Here is a 19466-nt window from a genome sequence, read left to right on the forward strand (position 1 = left end):
GGGGGGGGGGGGGGGGTACGTGTCCAATTCCAAATTAAATGGATAGCGAGTGCAATTATGAAAGTTCTCAAGGAAGATCAATGAATTATTCCCTCAATTCAATTTTATGATATAAATTGTTGGAAAATGGTGCAAGTTTCTATTCATCTTGCTTCAGACCCAAAACTTAGCAAAGTTGTTTCGTCCAAGACATCTTTTTCCCTACTTTGATCATGACAATGTACTTGTCTTCCATAAAAAATAAGGAAAAGTTTTGGACTTGACCTCTGTGGTTCTCATACTTGATTTTTCAATCGCCTGAGAAGCACTACTGTCATTCCGTTTTGCTCATGCTTCTTCTTCTTCATTGCTCAAGTAAATCCCATGTCTTGCCTCTTTGTAGTATTTAACCAAAAGGTTGACACAATCAGCCTGTGTCACAATCACAGCAAAATGTCAAGCATTTCAGTGTTTAATTAAATAAAATTAAAAAATTAAAAATTAAAAAAGAGAGAGAGAATGATTTGGAGCACAGAGTACCTTGAGGATATCATTCCAACCATGTCGAAGAGAAGTTTCAGTCCTGTAGTCAGTAATGATCTTGACTTGACCAGACGATCCCTAAGCCTGACAGATGCACACAAAAAGAGAGAATTTACATACAAGGTTATCAGTGAAGAACTTAATGCTTCAGAACATGTCTCACTGTTACTGATGACAATGCAAGTTCAGCAAAAAGTATCAAATTCCAGTATATTTAGGTGTGTATCTAAGTTATTAACCATATTAACTGTCAAGAAGGACATTTGAAGAGAACTTAACATGCAGAAAGAGAGCATTTTACAGCATTTTTCACCCAGGAAAACCATAAGTTTTAATAAGCTGCTCTTCTTTCTTTTTCTTCTTTGTTTCCTTCAGTTTCTTTCAGATGGGGTGAAAGGAGGAGCAGGGTGGCAGGATGATTAGCATGAAGACTAGTGTTCTGCATAGTTATTATTCAGTTCTTAAAATTCTAGTTTAAAAAAACCATGACTTTTTTTTCTTTTCAAGATAGAAGAGGAAAGCAAGAAGGAACTATTAGCAGAAATTCAGTATCAATCTTTTTTCTTTTTTGAGAAACAATTCAGTATCAATCTGATCATACTAACCGAGGTATCTCCAAGCCATTGGGAACCATATTTACAATATAAAGAGGATCAAGATTTCCAACTGTGCGCTCCAACAACATGCCCACCTCGTAATTAGGTTGAGCAATTTTAGAAGAACTTGCAAGACAGAAATATATATTCAACTATCATACCCATACAAACATTCAGTCGCATATTAGTGTTTGATACATACTATCTCAGGTTTGTTAAGACATTGCTTTATTAATTCTTCCCAAAGGTCGTCATCATGCTGCATAGTCACAAACTCTACAGCCTCCACACAATGATAATTCTTATCTGATCCCACCACCAAACTTCAAAACTAACTGACACAAATACAATCTCACAGAAGCTGAAAGTACCTCCTTTATATCGCCTAATTTATTTATAATGACAGCCGGGGCTTGCCTTGAATTTCCCATTCTTCCAAGGATGAAGACTTGCTCCCTTAGAAGATCTCTTCTGATACAAGTTTCATTTGCCTGAGATATTATTTTAACAAGTTAATGTATACAGTTAACAAAATTATTACAATTGATCATTTGTTGACAGCTCAAACCTTTTCAAGATTATAATGTTGACTACTACAAAGAAAAGGAAGTAGCATCTTTGGATCATAGTCTGCATAAAGCTCCACCTATCACCACAAATAAAAAGGGCAAGAATCTTCAGGTAAGATGTGTGTTTCCAAATCAGTTTAAATGCACCAAGCAAGTGTTGCAATAACCAGATACAAGGTTAGAAATAGGGGGAAAAAAAAAGACCCAATTAGATGCTATAGTAACTAGATAAGCAATGAACCTGGTAGACAATATCAAGGACAAACATTATAAGAGAAGAATCCCAACCTAGTTTCCTTAAACACCAACAAATTAATTTCAAAGCAATAACAAAGGATTACAAAAGCACAGTGATTCATTTGATTGCAACAAAATCATAATTACCGCAAAACTAATGAATAAACATAAAGAAGCAGACCAGTTCCTTCTTGCAGAGTTAAGAAACCCAAGCAAAATAAAGATACCCATACTGTAATCAAGAACACCATATTACGGGTCAAATTTATTAGAAATGCAAGTAAATTGAAACCAGTTTGATTGGCAGATTCATACACCTCAACTTTAATGGAAGACTCATGAGCCATATTTAACATTGTCACAAATAAACATGTTCATAATATCCAAAGAATCCATAAGGAATCTTTGTTTGTTAAAAATCCTGTAGTGTTCCAAGTACTTGAACTCCTTTGGCCGTTTTTAAGGTAAATTATTGTGGAACAGATTAGGTAAAAACTCTAACAAATAATTGGTATCAGCAACTTTTGGCTACTAGCAAGTGTAAATTGCTCTGTGCTTCCATCAGGATCTAGTTAGGCAAATAAGGAATTCGATAAGTTGGGCAAACAAGGAATAATGAAAGGGCTTATCCATGGCATAGAGCTTTGCAAGACAATCTCTCTATGAACTTACTTGACCACACAGTTTTGGCTCCACAACTATGCCCTCAGACAGCTTACTTGACCACAAAATTCCTTAACTAGATGACTTGGCGCTGGTAATAAAAAGTTTAGAAACTTTACTTTCTTTGAGACTGCAACTCAGTGGAGAGGCAAATGATAAACAGTTCATAACTAGTTTCGAGTTTTTCTTTAATACTTTCATGAAAACAAAACTCCAACCAGGGAAAATTAAGAGTATGTTTGGTAACTGTTTTTTCCTCTTATTTTCTGTTTTCAAAAACAATTTTCTATATTTGAGACTAAAAATCTTGTTTGGTAACTCAAAATTGACAGAAAACAAAAACTATTCTCAAAACTCAATTTGTAAAAAAAACTGAAACATGCAAAAGGCTGTTTTTAGTTTCTAATTTTCAAAAATCAATGAAAATATGCATTTAATTTAATGAATCTGTCTCATTTAATGAATTAGCATTAGAATTAAAATCCTAGTAACAACATATTTTAGTATTTTCTATTTTTTTCTTCAAAAAACTATTTTTTTAATTTCAACTAACCAAACATGTTTTTTATTTCAAAAATACAAGAAAATTGTTTTTTCTTTATATTCTCCAAAACAAGTTTTTGAAAATAGAAAACAAAAACTGTGACCAAACATAACCTAATTTTCTTACAGACCCTACATAAAGGTTCAACCAAAAAAGTGATACCACCCACCAAAGACAACTACTATCATATCTCCACAGACCAACATGTCATAATATGCATATGCAAATAAAAAAGGGAACATGACATTCAAAATCTCCAACGGGCTGTAAGATTCCCTAAAAATTCATAAAGAAAATGGTAAAATAAACTTATACCCTTGTGCTTATCTGTTAAGGATCCATAGCTAACTTCAAAATTTGGGACTAAGACTTTATTATTATTGTTGTTGTTGTTGTAGCTTATACCCTTAGTGGCTGGATTCAGTTCTACTGGCTTTCCCTAAACGATTTCCACTTTTTCCTAATCACACCCTTTTCTAGAATCTAGAGTTTGGACCTTGGCACAATGGCAAGTGTCTTTCCCCAAAAGCGGTCACAGGTTCAAGTCTGGGAATCAACCTCTCCAAAAAAAATTGAAAGTAAGGCTACCTACCATAACCTCTCCTAGATCCCGCAAAAAATGAGAGCTTTGTGCACTTGGGTACAACCCTCTTCTAGAATCCAATTCTTCTAATCGACCACTCCCATCCACTTCTTGTTAAAATCATTAACTAAAATTAATTACATGAGACACATACCTATCAAAAAAAATTTACATGAGACGCACGTCCCTCACATGTCAACTAATTTTTATTAGTGATTTTAATGTAAGTAGTTTACCATCAAAGCTGTTATTAGAAAAATTAAAAAACTTGGGGAATTCAATAAGCATGGACCAAACAACAGCGGCAGGTGAATTTTACCCTAATGAAAAACCAATGGAAGAAAATGCACATTCTAGTTCAATACTACATGTTAATTGACTCACAAGCATAAATTAAGATGATTCTACAACCAATACTTTTAAACCAATTTGATTAGTATGCACTTAGGTTTATTCGTTCATAGTTTCCATCCTGCAATCAGATTTCGAAGAATCCAAACAATTAAAGATGGAAACTATCATATAACTGTGAACACATTATTCATAACTGAATTAAATATGGTTATTGTCACTGAGAAGCACAGAGTTCAAAGGCACGGTTCAGTGTTTACCATACCTGCATATCATGAAAATCCTTTCCAGAATGCGGATTCACTTCAAATAATGAATGGAGATATAGGTGCAGGAAATATCTATTATCACACTTATTGCTGGAATTCAGAAGTTGTGAAACAACATCAGATGGAGTAATCACGTCCTTATTTTGGATCAATAATGGAACTGCATGCTTGCAATCTATCGTCATCAGTTGCACAACCTATATAGGCATAGGTAACACAAAAGTAGTCAGGAATTTTGTAAGAACACCACAAAAACTAGCATGAAAACTGGGACAAAGAAAAGGAAAGAATTCTTTGGTTTTCCTTTTTAAGTATTTTGCAGAATATATGTTCCCAACCAAGATACCAGGGATAAAGCTCAGTTGAGTTCAATTTTGTTGTGAGGTATGTGTATCATAGGATGAAAACAACAACCAGATTAATGATATAGAGTAGACCCTGCAAGCCTTTATACTTAAGATTTGGCCATTCTGTGGTTTATGACACTGCTAGCTTTTGTCAATGCTAAGCTAGCTAGTGTTTTATGAGATTAAATTACTTATTTAAAAATAATAATTTTAAATAAAAAGGAAGAAGAAGCTTGTGCTTTATGTGATAAAGCTTGGCGTCAGAAGCCTGCAAGGTATGATGGTCTTGTGAGCATTCAAAGAAAACTGAGTTGGGGGAATTTGACAAAGCTATATGGATCTCATCTACTTCAGACTCATTCTCATGTGCAGAGGCTTGCAATCTGATTGGACAGAAGACCCCAGTGGTTAAATGGTGGAAGGTTTTTTGGTTCCCAAAGTACATTCCAAGACATTCCTTTGTATGCTAGCTAGCAATAGAAAACAGATTAATGATCAAGGATAGGTTAGATGGGGAATTAGTTGTGATATGGTGTGTGTATTTTCCAGATCCAGTATAGAGAGTAGAAACCATCTAATCTTTGAGTGCTCCTTTTCTAGAAGGGTGTGGAAAGTGATTATGGGGTTCTCCCTCAAGGAAACCTGATTGATAACTGGGATAGTCTTATATCCTGGGCTGCAGAGAATTGAAAAAACAATTTGAGTTCATATTGCTGCAGCTTGGCATTGGAGCTGCTGTTTTCAACATTTGGAGGCTTTGAAATGCTATTTTGCATCATGGGAATGTGTCTGAGGAACAACTAATTGGAACCATTAGGAAGCAAGCGAGAGCAAGGATTAAAGGTGCTGGTTTTTACCCTTGGTTCTGCCATCAACAAGGAGGTCTGTTGCAGATGAGGCATTTCCTCTTCAATTTTCAAACAAGTATTCTAATAGTGGTTTGATTTGTATTGTTGTTTTTTCTGGTCTTGGCAGAACTCTATGTTGTGGTTCTTTTAGGCTCTTGTTAGATTTGTGGTTTGGTTTGTGCTGTGTTTTCTGCTCTGTCAAAACTGTTGGCTGTGGTTCGGCCAGGCTCTGTTTTTTATAAGTAAAATTATTTTATTAAAGAGAAACTACTTCATGTCCGAAGGACACAAAGTAGCCTAAAAATAACAAGAAGAAAGAATTATATTCAAAATGGCTATTATAAACGATGCAATAGAATGGCTAGTTGTAAAACCCAGGGCGTAAGACCACTCATATAAGGAACTAGTGAAGGTTGCTAACAACTGAATCCTCGTACTTTTCGCATCTTCAAAAGTGCACCAATTTGCATTCCCTCCATAGAGTCCACATAAAAAATATATATGGTGATATTTAGAGTTTAAATCTTCATGTATGGCAAACTAAACTAGGAATTTCAAAAAATATATATACATCCCAAAAAAAGAACTAGGCATTTCAAGACCCAAAATGAAAAATGAAAAATTTTTTGTTATTTCTAGATTATCAAGAATTTATTGAAATGAAGACTTTGGGCCTAGTCATCTCCATCTTGACAAGGAAAAACCCAGCTAAGGAGAGAAGATATGGGGATTGGTCCAAAGCAATTATTACACTCCAAAGTCCAAGGAGCTTAAGGGGTGTTTGGTTATGTTGTTTAAACAACAGTTTTCGTTGTTTAATCAACACAACACGTATTTCCACAACATTTTTTCACCCACACATATTTCCACGACACTTAAACAACATTACCAAATGAGCCCTAAACTGTGGATACAAAAGTTTATAGATTTAGGCCACGATAATTCTCATACATGTATAGGATTTGGCTTGGTTCAAGTGCTTTTATGCACTAAACTTGTCAAAATTATGATGTATCCACTTTTGACCACATGTCTTGATTTTAACGGGTCCAATGCAAAGGACTCTCATGTAATGCTATATGTGTGTGTGTCATGATCAAGTTACACTTAATATAACTCTAAGTAATATTAGCATTACACTACCTTAGAACTTTTTATTTGATTAAAATTTTGAAAATCCTACTTTTTTTTTTTTTAGGTATGAAAATCCCACTATTTGATTACACGTTCTCTATGCTATTAACATGTATGCCAAATTTGATACAAATCAAATATTGTTTATTATTTGATCCAAAACCCAACTTTTATGCTCAATTATGGTAAAAAGAAATTTCCTACTGGAAGAGAGTCAAGTAGAGAGGGGAAAAAACCCCATATATTGAGTGAAGCATTCATTCATATGATCATTGATAAATGATACACATTACTTAACTTCTATGTAACCCGCCGGTGAACTAGGTTTGTTTTTCTTTTTCTAACAAAATTTTTTGTTACTTATCAAGAAAAAAAAAAAAAAACTAATAACTTGACAACAAGATTTCAATTTCCCCTGACAGAAAGTCTGCCTGACAAATAATAATGATCTTAGTCCCCTTGTTGAATTACTAAGCATTAATCACCATCAGAATTAATCACCATCAGAACTACTATATTCTGAAATCCTTCCATATTCATCAGCTATAGTTGTTTCCTGCATGCAACCAAAAAATGAAGTTCCAAATGGATCTGGATAGGTGGGTGCTGATAGAGAGACAGAGAGACAGAGCTACTACCCTACTAAAGTAACATTCAACATGGTATAAAATAAAAACAGTTCTTACCACACGTTCTCTATGCTATTAACATGTATGCCAAATTTGATACAAATCAAATATTGTTTATTATTTGATCCAAAACCCAACTTTTATGCTCAATTATGGTAAAAAGAAATTTCCTACTGGAAGAGAGTCGAGTAGAGAGGGGAAAAAACCCCATATATTGAGTGAAGCATTCATTCATATGATCATTGATAAATGATACACATTACTTAACTTCTATGTAACCCGCCGGTGAACTAGGTTTGTTTTTCTTTTTCTAACAAAATTTTTTGTTACTTATCAAGAAAAAAAAAAAACTAATAACTTGACAACAAGATTTCAATTTCCCCTGACAGAAAGTCTGCCTGACAAATAATAATGATCTTAGTCCCCTTGTTGAATTACTAAGCATTAATCACCATCAGAATTAATCACCATCAGAACTACTATATTCTGAAATCCTTCCATATTCATCAGCTATAGTTGTTTCCTGCATGCAACCAAAAAATGAAGTTCCAAATGGATCTGGATAGGTGGGTGCTGATAGAGAGACAGAGAGACAGAGCTACTACCCTACTAAAGTAACATTCAACATGGTATAAAATAAAAACAGTTCTTACCAGCATATTATCCCAATCCTTCAACTTAGAATTCGTTAACATGTAATTGTCAAGCAATGGAGCCCAGGCAGGCCCTTCTATATTTTCCTCACCTTTAGATGTATGGCCCTGCATATCACAAAACTGTAGACATTTTAATTTGTTAAAGCCTCAAAATAACCTAAATGCATTGCTGTCGCTCCCAGCTCACCAAACATCTAACTGCATAATTTTATGGAAAATGAAGTATAAAGTTGACTGCATTTGTAAATATAATAAATAGATGATACAGGCGAGATATCTCATATCTGATCAATGTTGTTTGCAAATGCATTTTATAGTTTCCCAGGACAAATTTTGGGAGTGAGAGTCTACATATTTCAAAGATTAAACAAAATTGTAGAAAATGATAAAATGTATGCAAGAAGTTAATAAAAAAAAATAATAAAATAATAAAAAAAATTAGTCAACCTTAGTAGGAGTGTCAACAGTCTTTGATGGCTTGCCCAGTGCTGACAAGAAGGCTTCTTTCCCCCGCTTCCTTATTGCTGGCAATATTCAGACAATATTCGCTTAGAATCACTTAAAAGGAGACAGCACAAAGGAAAGAATGTGGAACAGATCAACGATAACATAATGAGGCAAACATTTCTTGGATTGGTAAGTTACACTAAGTGGGGCTTAAATAAAAATAGTACAGCTGTGGTATAAATGAGGCCATTTGACCACAGAACAAGATGGTATTTAATCATCTGAAGTAAAAAAAAAAAGGAAATCAACAACAGCAAAACATGGGTCTTCTGAGAAGTCTCAGACAACATTCTTTTCCAAGTAATGATCAGATGGTAGTTTCAAAAGTGTGACCAGGATTCAAACATAGAAACAAGACAATCTGCTTTGAGAATTGAACCTCTAGAACCAAGTCTTTTTCCCATTCTATACCCAAAAATAGAAGAGTTTTATTTAAGAGAAATTCATTTTAATAAGCATTAAATAGCTGACTCAGCAAAATATATGACAACAATGCATTACATATAAACCACATGAAGTTGCAGCTCTTGGCAGAAGATGGATAGGAGGACTGCATGGCAACTTCCAACAGAAATCACAATACCATATATGCATCTTTCTCAAAAGTCCAGTCATGGAGAACACTTGAGCACAATGACAAAAAGAGTGGGTATTTGGATGTAAGATTAAATTTTGTAAATGGATAAGTGAAACTGGGAAACTGTGGAAATTTAATTTCTTATTGGTAAGTTAAACATGCACCAAGAGCATTTAGAACCCACGACCTCACCTTGACCTCCCTCCATGTTGCTCTTACAAGGGGAGAAGGTGCAATTAGAGGTATAGCTCGTTGGCAAAGTTGTGGAAATTTATTCAGATGAGAATATTTTTTTTTAAAGAGCTATGAACAGGTAGAAAATCCTTCATTTGGAAGTTCAAAGAGATGCAATCTGGTATAGACAAAACAGTTAATAAATAAAATGAAAGTACTAATCACAATCCCAGAACACTAGTGTATATAACTTGGGATGAGATGCATTTGCAGATACATGGCTTGGTCATAATTGATAAATTGCTAATCTTCAAATTCTTCTTTGAAGGTGCACAGCTTAGCTGTAACTAGAGAAAACATTCATATTGATGTGAAGACAAGACAGATAACTGAGAAAGACGGTTGGGAAAAGAAAAAGGGGATCTCAACATCTAGCTGTGTCATCTATCAGGGTATCAGCATACATTTTGCATCTTTATATCTCAAAGGATCCAAACCTTTCTGAGCATGTTGTGCCTCGTTGACCTGCACAAGACACCAGGACAGAAGTTCGGATAAATGTAACAGCCACAGAAACAATAAAATAAAACAGTGTTGAAAAAAAAAATCAATCTCAAGACAAAATAGAACATGGTTAAATATTCATAGAAAACTTACAGCATTAAACAACTTGACCACTGAAACCCCAGCAACACAAATGGTAAACACGAACAAAGTTAGTGTTATATAGCACGTAACCAATTGGATAAAACTAGTGCCCTTGTCACATAAAGCTTAATTAACATACATAAACACAGTACCTCCTTTTGTAGCAACCCCTATCAGAAACTNTTGAGAGTCTGCATAATTCAAAGATTAAACAAAATTGTAGAAAATGATATAAAAGTATGCAAGAAGTTAAAAATAAATAATAAATAAAAACAACTAGACAACCTTAGCAGGAGTGTCAACGGGCTTTGATGGCTTGCCCAGTGCTGAGAAGAAGGCTTCTTTCCTCCACTTCCTTATTGATGGAAATATTCAGACAATATTCGCTTAGAATCACTTAAAAGGAGACAGCACAAAGGAAAGAATGTGGAACAGATCAACGATAACATAATGAGGCAAACATTTCTTGGATTGGTAAGTTACACTAAGTGGGGCTTAAATAAAAATAGTATAGCTGTGGTATAAATGAGACCATTTGACCACAGAACCAGATGGTATTTAATCATCTGAGGAAATCAACAACAGCAAAACCTGGTCTTCTGAGAAGTCTCAGACAATTCTTTTCCAAGTAATGATCAAATGGTAGTTTCAAAAGTGTGACCAGGATTCAAACATAGAAACAAAGACAATCTGCTTTGAGAATTGAACCTCTAGAACCAAGTCTTTTTCCCCTTCTATACCCAAAATAGAAGAATTTGATTTAAGAGAAATTCGTTTTAATAAGCATTAAATAGCTGACTCAGCAAAATATATGCCCAAGGCTTCAGATGGCTGTTACTCAGTCAAGTCTGCCTATCAGATGCTAGCAACAGAAGTGATTAATGAAGCGCCATCCTCATCCGGTGGGGAAGGTATGAAGGTATGGAAAAGTATTTGGAAGATCCGAGTGCCACCAAAAATCAGACATTTTCTGTGGAGAGCAGCGAAGGATTCTTTACCAACAAAACAGAATTTAGCACGCCAGAAAATACCCATAGATGAGACCTGCTCTTTATGTGAAGATCAGCAAGAAACGGGTATGCATGCGATATGGCTGTGCGATCAAGCAAAGGCCGTGTGGAAATCTGTTCCAAGCTTCTCACACTTGTATCAGGTAGGATACCGGTCTTTCCTTGATATCATAGAGGCTGTACTCGAACAGGGATCGGCCTTCACAGTTGCGCTATTCTCAACCATCGCTTGGAGCATTTGGCAGCGACGAAATAAAATCCTGGTGCAGCAACCTTCATGGCCCTTACATGAGATTAGCAAGAGGGCAAAGGATTTGGTGGTGGAATTTTTTGATGCACATACACAGCCCACTAGATCAGAGGTGCAACATCAAATACGGTGGACAAAGCCTCCTGAGGACTTTTACAAGGCCAACTTTGACGCAGCTCTCTTTGGAAACAGCAACATGGCAGGTATAGGAGTGGTGATTAGGGACTGCAATGGGATATTATTGGTGCTCTAAGTCAGAAAATAGTGTTGCCTCAATCAATAGAACATGCTGAAGCACTAGCGGCATCTCGGGCTGTGACATTTGCAAGGGAGCTTAGTTTATTCAAAATCATTTTTGAGGGAGATTGCCTACGGATTATAAAGGCTATTAACACAAAGGAGCTATGCCATACTCTATTTGGTCACATCATTGAAGAAATATGGAGCCTTACTCCATCTTTAATGACCTGTAATTTCCAACATGTGAAAAGGGAGGGAAACAATTTGGCACATGCCTTAGCAAGAAGAGCAATTGTATCTGCAGACACTGATGTATAGGTAAAAGAACTACCTACGGATTTGGATGATGTATTCAATTTTGATTTAGTTTAATAAAGTTCACTTACTTGTTCCTTAAAAAAAAAAAAAAAAAAAAAAAAAAAAAAAAAAAAAAAAAAACATGAAGTTGCAGCTCTTGGCAGAAGATGGATAGGAGGACTGCATGGCAACTTCCAACAGAAATCACAATACCATACATGCATCTTTCTCAAAAGTTCAGTCATGGAGAACACTTGGGCACAATGACAAAAAGAGTGAGTGTTTGGATGTAAGATTAAAGTTTGTAAATGGATAAGTGAAATTGGGAAACTGACTGTGGAAATTTAATTTCTTATTGGTAAGTTAAACATGCACCTGGAGGGTTTAGAACCCACGACCTCACCTTGGCCTCCCTCCATGTTGCTCTTACAAGGCGGGAAGGTGCAATTAGAGGTATAGCTCGTTGGCAAAGTTGTGGAAATTTATTCAGATGAGAATTTTTTATTTTTATTTTTTTAAAGAGCTATGAACAGGTAGAAAATCCTTCATTTGGAAGTTCAAAAAGATGCAATCTGGTATAGACAAAACAGTTAATAAATAAATTGAAAGTACTAATCACAATCCCAGAACACTAGTGTATATAACTTGGGATGAGATGCATTTGCAGATACATGGCTTGGTCATAATTGATAAATTGCTAATCTTCAAATTCTTCTTTGAAGGTGCACAGCTTAGCTGTAACTAGAGAAAACATTCATATTGATGTGAAGACAAGACAGATAACTGAGAAAGACGGTAGGGAAAAGAAAAAGGGGATCTCAACATCTAGCTGTGTCATCTATCAGGGTATCAGCATACATTTTGCATCTTTATATCTCAAAGGATCCAAACCTTTCTGAGCATGTTGTGCCTCGTTGACCTGCACAAGACACCAGGACAGAAGTTCGGATAAATGTAACAGCCACAGAAACAATAAAATAAAACAGTGTTGAAAAAAAAAATCAATCTCAAGACAAAATAGAACATGGTTAAATATTCATAGAAAACTTACAGCATTAAACAACTTGACCACTGAAACCCCAGCAACACAAATGGTAAACACGAACAAAGTTAGTGTTATATAGCACGTAACCAATTGGATAAAACTAGTGCCCTTGTCACATAAAGCTTAATTAACATACATAAACACAGTACCCCCTTTTGTAGCAACCCCTATCAGAAACTTTTCATACGAATCCAAATAATTTGCAGGTTTCACATGCCCCTTTTCTCCCACCTAAATTAACATTTAAAAACTCATAAGCAACCACTGACATCTGATAGATAACAATTATAAAGACACACGTATGCTTGTCATAACCAGTTGGTTTTTTGAGATTAACTTACCAAGTATTTTTTCTTCTTGGCCTCCCCCTTGAATTTCCGCTTGGGGAAAAATTTGCTTAATAGTACCATCTTAGAAAAAAAAAAATTGGTGAATAGCATGCAGTTGAAGTTAATTAGTTAAGTAAACTGTTTTTTGAACTCGAGTTTGTCAAACTCAAGTTCCAGCCCAAATTCGAGTTCCAAAAACAGCCTACTTTACTAATTAACTTTGTCCGTGCGCTACTTTCCTAAATTTTTTCTAAAAACATGCTATTTGGCAAATTTTGCCATCCGCTCGGCCTCCTCTTCTGCAAGCTTCTCCGCAATGAGCCTCTTGTGTGCTGACAACACCGGACCCTGCAAAGCAAGCAAACCTTTTCATACAAATCCCATGTATTAGAACCTTAAAAGAAAAAGAAAAAAAAAGGCAAGCCTAGCTTACAAGTGCATCCTCAGGCAGACACTTCTTGATAGTACTCTTGAATGCCATCTTGAATGCTCTAGAACCCTCCAAAAACATAGTGATTCCGGGTTGAATTTCGCCATTTTCCTCATCATCAGAAACCCCATTATCCCCATTCACATCCATGTCCTCTACTTCTTCCTCTTCTTTTTCAGATTCACCGTCACTACCCACATCTCTCTCATCATTATCTGAATTGTAATCTCTTGCCCTCTTTCGAAAAAGTTTCTTCATTTTCCTATCAATCTTCTTAGGCTTGTTTTGTGCAATGCAGTCTAACATCATGGTTTTTGGTTTTTTCTTACCCTTAAAGGCCTTATTCTTCCCTACCCTTCTCTTCTTCGGAACCATAGCTGGCTCTGACACTTGGGTTTCCACTGCCATGGCCTACCTCCTTATTTTTTTAAACAACCAGTTACAGTCAAGTTTCTCAGAGCTAAAGCCAGTTTCAAATAGCAAACAAAAAAAGAGTGCCTTACTTTGATGAGAAAATTTGATTCTCAGTGCATCAAACAGAGCTTATTAAAAATATCAGAGAGAGAGAGAGAGAACTTACTGGGCAGTGGAGTGGGCGACAGCGCAGTCAAGGTTGAGATAGAGCAGTTGGAGAGAGAGGCTGCAACGGTGGTTGGTGGGTGGCGCGATGGTAAGCGAGGGTGGTGGTGCCAGCTAGGTATAGCACGGGTGACAAGAAAGAAAGGGTCCACGTCTTTTTTTTCTTTTTGGGGGAGTGTTTTCATTTTAGGGTCCACTATTCTTTTTCTTTTTTTTTCTTTTTTTGGTAAAAAGGGTCCACTGTTCAATATTCAACCAGTGTATATTTTATAATCAACATATTAATTTTAAGAATCTCCTTAAATATTCATTAAAAAAAATCTCCTTAAATAAATATAAAATAAAACTTAGGATATCTTTGAACTTTGGTTTCAATTTATACTAGTAGCTAACACATCGATGTACGGGATAATTAAAAAAAATTACAAATATTTATTAAAAAAATGAATAATAATAACAGTAAAATCAATCAAATTGAGTATGACATTGCCACAAAATGTTTCTTCATAAACAACAAATAGTGGAGCTCAGTGGCCATCATCTCTGCGAGAACTCTCTCAGTTGCTACCTCCAAGAAAACCTTCTCACAATCCTTAACACGTTTAAAGCAACATGAAAGCCAGAATTACCAATGAAATACATGGGAAAACTTTTTAAGGTTCTCACCTTGAGGAATCAGACAGTAAAACAAAACATGTTGAAATGTAGCAGGCCTAAAATTTAAGTAATAATTTACAAAAAAAAAAAAAAAAACCCTTAAAGATTAAAAACAATATGAAAATACAAACACACACCACACAATATGAAAATTAATGCCTCTTTCCTATAATTTAAAACAACAATTTAAATCTTCTTTTGGTAATAACAAAATCTTGTGTCAAACATCAAAATCTTGCGTCAATATAGATAATATCTTCTTCCAAGTAATAACAGTGAGCTCCATGTGAAGATTTTGCTTAAGATGTGAAAAGATTAAAATATGGAAAGCAATAAATTTATGTATTGAGCACTATTATGCTGCTAAAATCTTATATTACACTCATTAAGATTTTTCCATTTTAGAGGCTCTCCTAGTGCCATCATAAATTGGAAAATTGGAGATTGAGCTACATATAATTAAGTATATTTTTCTCAACAAAGATAGAGACCAAAAAGCTTTCCAAGATTTTCCCCAACTGCTTATCCATGTTTTTGACTCAGGTTGTAGTACTAAAATGTTCGCAATGCAAATTTGGACAACTTGGTATCGAAGAAATAATGTCAGAACAGACCCACCTAGCTTTCCTCTAAACCTGATAGTGCAGCGAGCATTTGAGGCATTGATGGAGTACCGATCTACACAGCCAAAGAAGACAATGGCAGCACCTACGGTCAGACCACGTTTAAGGTGATCACCACCACCAGTAGGCTGGTATAAAGCAAATTTCGATGCTGCACTTTTCCAAGATGTTGGTCAAGCTGGTCTTGGGGTGATAATAAGTGACAGCCAAGGTTTAGTTATAATCCCTTTAGCTCAGAATATACAACTTGTTAGCTTCGTGGCAGAGATGGAAGCCTTGGGCCAAAATGGGAAATTAACCCTAATTTTTAAACAATAAGTAGACACTGTTTTCAAACTATATTTTTTACTAACATTTCAAGTCTAAGAGACATGATTTAGGGCCTATAAATCGAGTCTTTAAGAGTCGGTTTTTATGTTCTGATCGGGTCTGAGTTAGCACTTTTTCCACATGACGTCCACCTGAAAATCGAGTCTTAGAGACTCGATTTACATCTACAACATTTACTCAAGTGTCTGGAGTGGTACTGGTACCCAGACCCAGATTGTTCTTCTCCTTATTCTTCAACAAAACAAACAAAAGTCATTCTTTCCCGTCTTCCTCTCGTCCTCTTCTTCTCCCACTCTCCTTTCTCAAACTTCCAAAGCCCAAAAAAACCCAAGAACAAAATCCAAAATAAAAACTGATCGAATCGGAAACCCAAACCCAAAAATCAAAAAAATACACTCTGACCACCACCTAGGTCATGTGGCCTAGGTCGCGATGGCTTGGGTTGCGCAGCCTGACAGCTCAGTTGCCAGTGAAGGGAGCAGTAAGCGTTGTCACTGAGGGCGGCACCGGTGTTATGTTTCTGGGTTTTTTTTTTTTTTTTCCTCTCTCTTTCTTCTCTGATGAAAAGGAGGTCGAAGATGCAAGATTTTACTTGTTTTGTAGGGTTGGCTTATAAATCGAGTCTTAGAGACTTGATTTCCAAGTGTTTGCCACGTGAAAAAAATGCCACATCAAACGTGATGAGAGACTCGATTTATAGGCCCTAAATCGTGTCTCTTAGACTCGAGATGCTAATAAAAGATATAGTTTGAAAATAGTGCCTATTAATTATATTGTTTGAAAATCAGGGCTAATTTTCCATTTTGGCCGAAGCCTTGGCAACAACACGGGCTTTAGAACTTGCTGCAGAACTTGGCTTTGATAGGTTTATTTTTGAAGGCAATTCCACCTCAATCATCAAAGGCCTCACAAATCAGGTGTCAAATTTTGGCTCCCTTTGGCTTGCTACTTAAAGAGGCACAAGACTTGGCATTGCAACTTAATCACGTAAAATTTCAACATGTTGGTAGAGATGATAATAGTGTAGCTCACAACCTTACTAGGCATGCACGTCATGTCATAGGTTTTTCTATTTGGATGGAGGATGTTCCATCCCATTGTTTTGAAATGTATCAGGCAGATTTGCCTTCTTCTTAATAAAATTAACTATCATGTTTCTCAAAAAAAAAAAAAAAAAAAAAAAAAGGGAAGTGGAACTCCTTGATTGATTATTACATAAATCTCTTTACTCTCTCTCTCTCTCTCTCTCTCTCTCTCTCTCTCTCTCTCTCTCTCTCTCTCTCTCTCTCTCTCTCTCTCTCTCTCTCTCTCTCTTTGTTTTTCGAAAAATGGGATTTAAAGGTAAAATAAAAACGGAAATCAATTTACACCCGGTCACATGGTCAACGGAAATGCATTTCCGGAAAATTTATTTTCCATGCGCAACTAAACACCCGAAAATGCGGAAAACCATTTCCTAAAACTATTTTCACCCAAAACAAATGGACCCTAAGTGTTTGCTGGTCGTCTATATCTTTTTGTCTTATAGATGACCCATCTTTTTTAGATGTCTTACTTTCTTGGCGTTGAATGCTATTCTCCTCTTTTCGTTTTGATGACCATCTTGGATGTGGTATTCCTTGGACGACCCTTATAGACAAATCATACTTTTATAATGTAAGGTTGAATTTATTCAATCATTTTATTGGCTTTATTCTGTGCCAAATTTACTTGTAATTCAGCATTTAGAAACTCTGTATTTAGATGAGAATCATGTAAACGTAGTGTATGAGAAAGTGTGAAGAAAACCTCAAAAGTGTGCACTCAAGAAGAGCCTCGTGACTGGCAAGTCGCCAGAATGGCACACGTGTGAAGCATGCAAGGGGAGTTGAAGGGTCACGCCAGCTGTTGCACTACCGGACAAAACCTCCAACTGGATTGGCAGTTAGCTCGTGACTCATTCCACTCGCGAGCTCAAGTCGCCAGAATGCCCTGTTTTGTTGTAACTGAGTCTTCGCATTCCATACACGCCCTACTATAAATACCCTTATACCCATGAAATGTATAGAACTTTCAGAGAGAATTTGGAGAGAGAAACCCTAGAGAAAAACAAGATTGACTTATCCACAATCTTCATCCTTTTATTCTCCAAATTCTTCTACTCTCACCATCTCCATTGTTACATTCTTAAGAGGTACATTAGTCAAATCCTTATCTCACCGTACTCATATTTGTGAGAAGGCTTTTTAGTACTTAGGAAGCAGTTAGGAAGGGATCAATTCATTTTGGTTGATGCAATGGGCTATTGTGGGATCTGGTAAGCTAGAGAAGACAAGGTTCGGCGTAACCCTATTGGAGTAAGAAGCTTGGAGGGCTTAGGTGCACTGGGTAGATTAGGCTTGGAGGGTCTTCTACTATTCATGTATCCCAACTTTATTTTCTAGTGGATTATTGACCGCTTGAAGGGCGGCAAAGAGGTTTTTTGCCGAGGACTTCGGTTTCCTCTTCGATAACACATCATTGTATTGTCTTTGTATTTGCATCTCTCTTCCCTTAATATTTTCCTTTTAATTGCTATTGTGGTTGTGATTAATTTCAGTTTAGATTGTTTTACCAACTCTTTTCTAGCTTATTTTCATATTCTGCACATATATTGTTTGATTATAAGCTTGTGTTGGTAATTTGTAAATTAGGGGTCCAAACGTTTATAGGTATTTTACACACTAATTGAACATTCAATTGGTATCAAAGCGGGTGCACTTGTTGTGGTTTAATTACCTGAGTGTGATCCTTAACCCTGTTTGAGATGGATCGATCTCAATCTCTCAATGCTTCACCATAGTTTGATGGAAGTAACTATGCATTTTGGAAAGTCTGCATGAGGGCATTCTTATGTTCAGTTGATGAGACTGTTTAGGATGCAATAGATGTAGGATGGACTAGGTCGGAGGCCGCTAAATCCACATGGGATAAGGCGGCTTTTGCGGCAGCCAATGCAAATAGCAAGGCACTGAATGCTATCTTTAGTGGTGTTTCTCTAAATGAGTTTCACAAGATTTCTCACGTAACAATTGCCAAGGAGGCATGGCAAATATTGGAGACCACCTATGAAGGCACGAAAAAGGTCAAGGACACTAAGTTGCAGATGCTAACCACTCGATTTGAAGAGTTGAAAATGAGCGACGACGAGTCGTTCTACTCATTCTATGGCAAGCTGAATGAGGTGGTTATCAGCAAGTTCAACTTGGGTGAAAAGACAGAGGACTTAAAGATAGTGAGAAAAATCCTTTGATCATTATCAGAGAGATTCCGTGCAAAGGTTACAGTAATTGAAGAGAGCAAGGACCTTGATGATATCAAAGTTCAAGAACTAATTGGCTCACTTTAAACTTATGAGCTCTCATTGCCATCACAAAGGAAGAGCAAATCTCTTGCTCTAAAGACGATCAATGAGAAGGTGGAAGCTCATGACTCATCGGATGAGGATGAGGTCGAGAAAGATCTGGCATATCTTGTGAAGAATTTTTGAAAGTTCTTGATGTTCAAAAAGAATGGAAAATTTGCTGAGAGGGGAAAATTCCCAAGTTTCGAAAAGGAAAAAAAGGAATTCAAGAGGAAAGATGGGAAGGAGTCTCAATCCTCTCAAGGAATCACATTATTCGAATGCAATGGACATGAACATCTCAAGAAAGAGTGTCCTAATTATTTGGGAGGGAAGGGCAAGGTGTATGTCACTACTCTTAGTGATTTTGACTCCTCTAATTTAGATTCAAATGAAAGCTGTGACGGAGAGGGAAATTTCTCTACATTCATAACCATTCCTCCTGTGGAATCTTTGGATGA

At 36.2% G+C, this 19466-nt stretch overlaps 2 protein-coding genes across 8 annotated transcripts; both read right to left on the reverse strand.

Moving 5' to 3' along the window:
- Positions 1-254: 254 nt before the first annotated feature.
- Positions 255-10022, reverse strand: LOC136061333 (vacuolar protein sorting-associated protein 41 homolog). Of its 7 annotated transcripts, XM_065765851.1 has the most exons (11): positions 10007-10022; positions 9864-9883; positions 8957-9731; positions 8396-8472; positions 7946-8068; positions 4331-4531; positions 1687-1764; positions 1321-1609; positions 1128-1244; positions 520-606; positions 255-411 (listed from the first exon to the last, which is right to left on the reverse strand). In XM_065765851.1, the coding sequence occupies exons 3-8, from the start codon at positions 9009-9011 to the stop codon at positions 1421-1423; spliced, it is 723 nt and encodes a 240-aa protein (XP_065621923.1). In that variant the 5' UTR covers positions 9012-9731; positions 9864-9883; positions 10007-10022; the 3' UTR covers positions 255-411; positions 520-606; positions 1128-1244; positions 1321-1420. The 7 variants fall into 7 exon arrangements, with proteins under 7 accessions (XP_065621923.1, XP_065621924.1, XP_065621925.1 ...); XM_065765852.1 differs by lacking the exon at positions 1128-1244; XM_065765853.1 differs by having other exon boundaries at positions 1128-1609; positions 7946-8053; positions 10007-10021.
- A 2227-nt stretch (positions 10023-12249) lies between these two features.
- LOC111993752 (uncharacterized) lies at positions 12250-14210 on the reverse strand. The gene is made up of 7 exons (XM_024025582.2): positions 14036-14210; positions 13459-13873; positions 13305-13373; positions 13038-13076; positions 12846-12927; positions 12703-12722; positions 12250-12570 (listed from the first exon to the last, which is right to left on the reverse strand). Exons 2-7 carry the CDS (start codon positions 13861-13863, stop codon positions 12493-12495), a joined length of 693 nt encoding a protein of 230 aa, XP_023881350.1. The 5' UTR covers positions 13864-13873; positions 14036-14210; the 3' UTR covers positions 12250-12492.
- Between the last annotated feature and the right edge of the window lie 5256 nt (positions 14211-19466).

The sequence above is a fragment of the Quercus suber genome, unplaced genomic scaffold, assembly GCF_002906115.3.
Source record: "Quercus suber isolate HL8 unplaced genomic scaffold, Cork oak 2.0 scaffold_658, whole genome shotgun sequence".
NCBI classification, from domain to species: Eukaryota; Viridiplantae; Streptophyta; class Magnoliopsida; order Fagales; family Fagaceae; genus Quercus; species Quercus suber.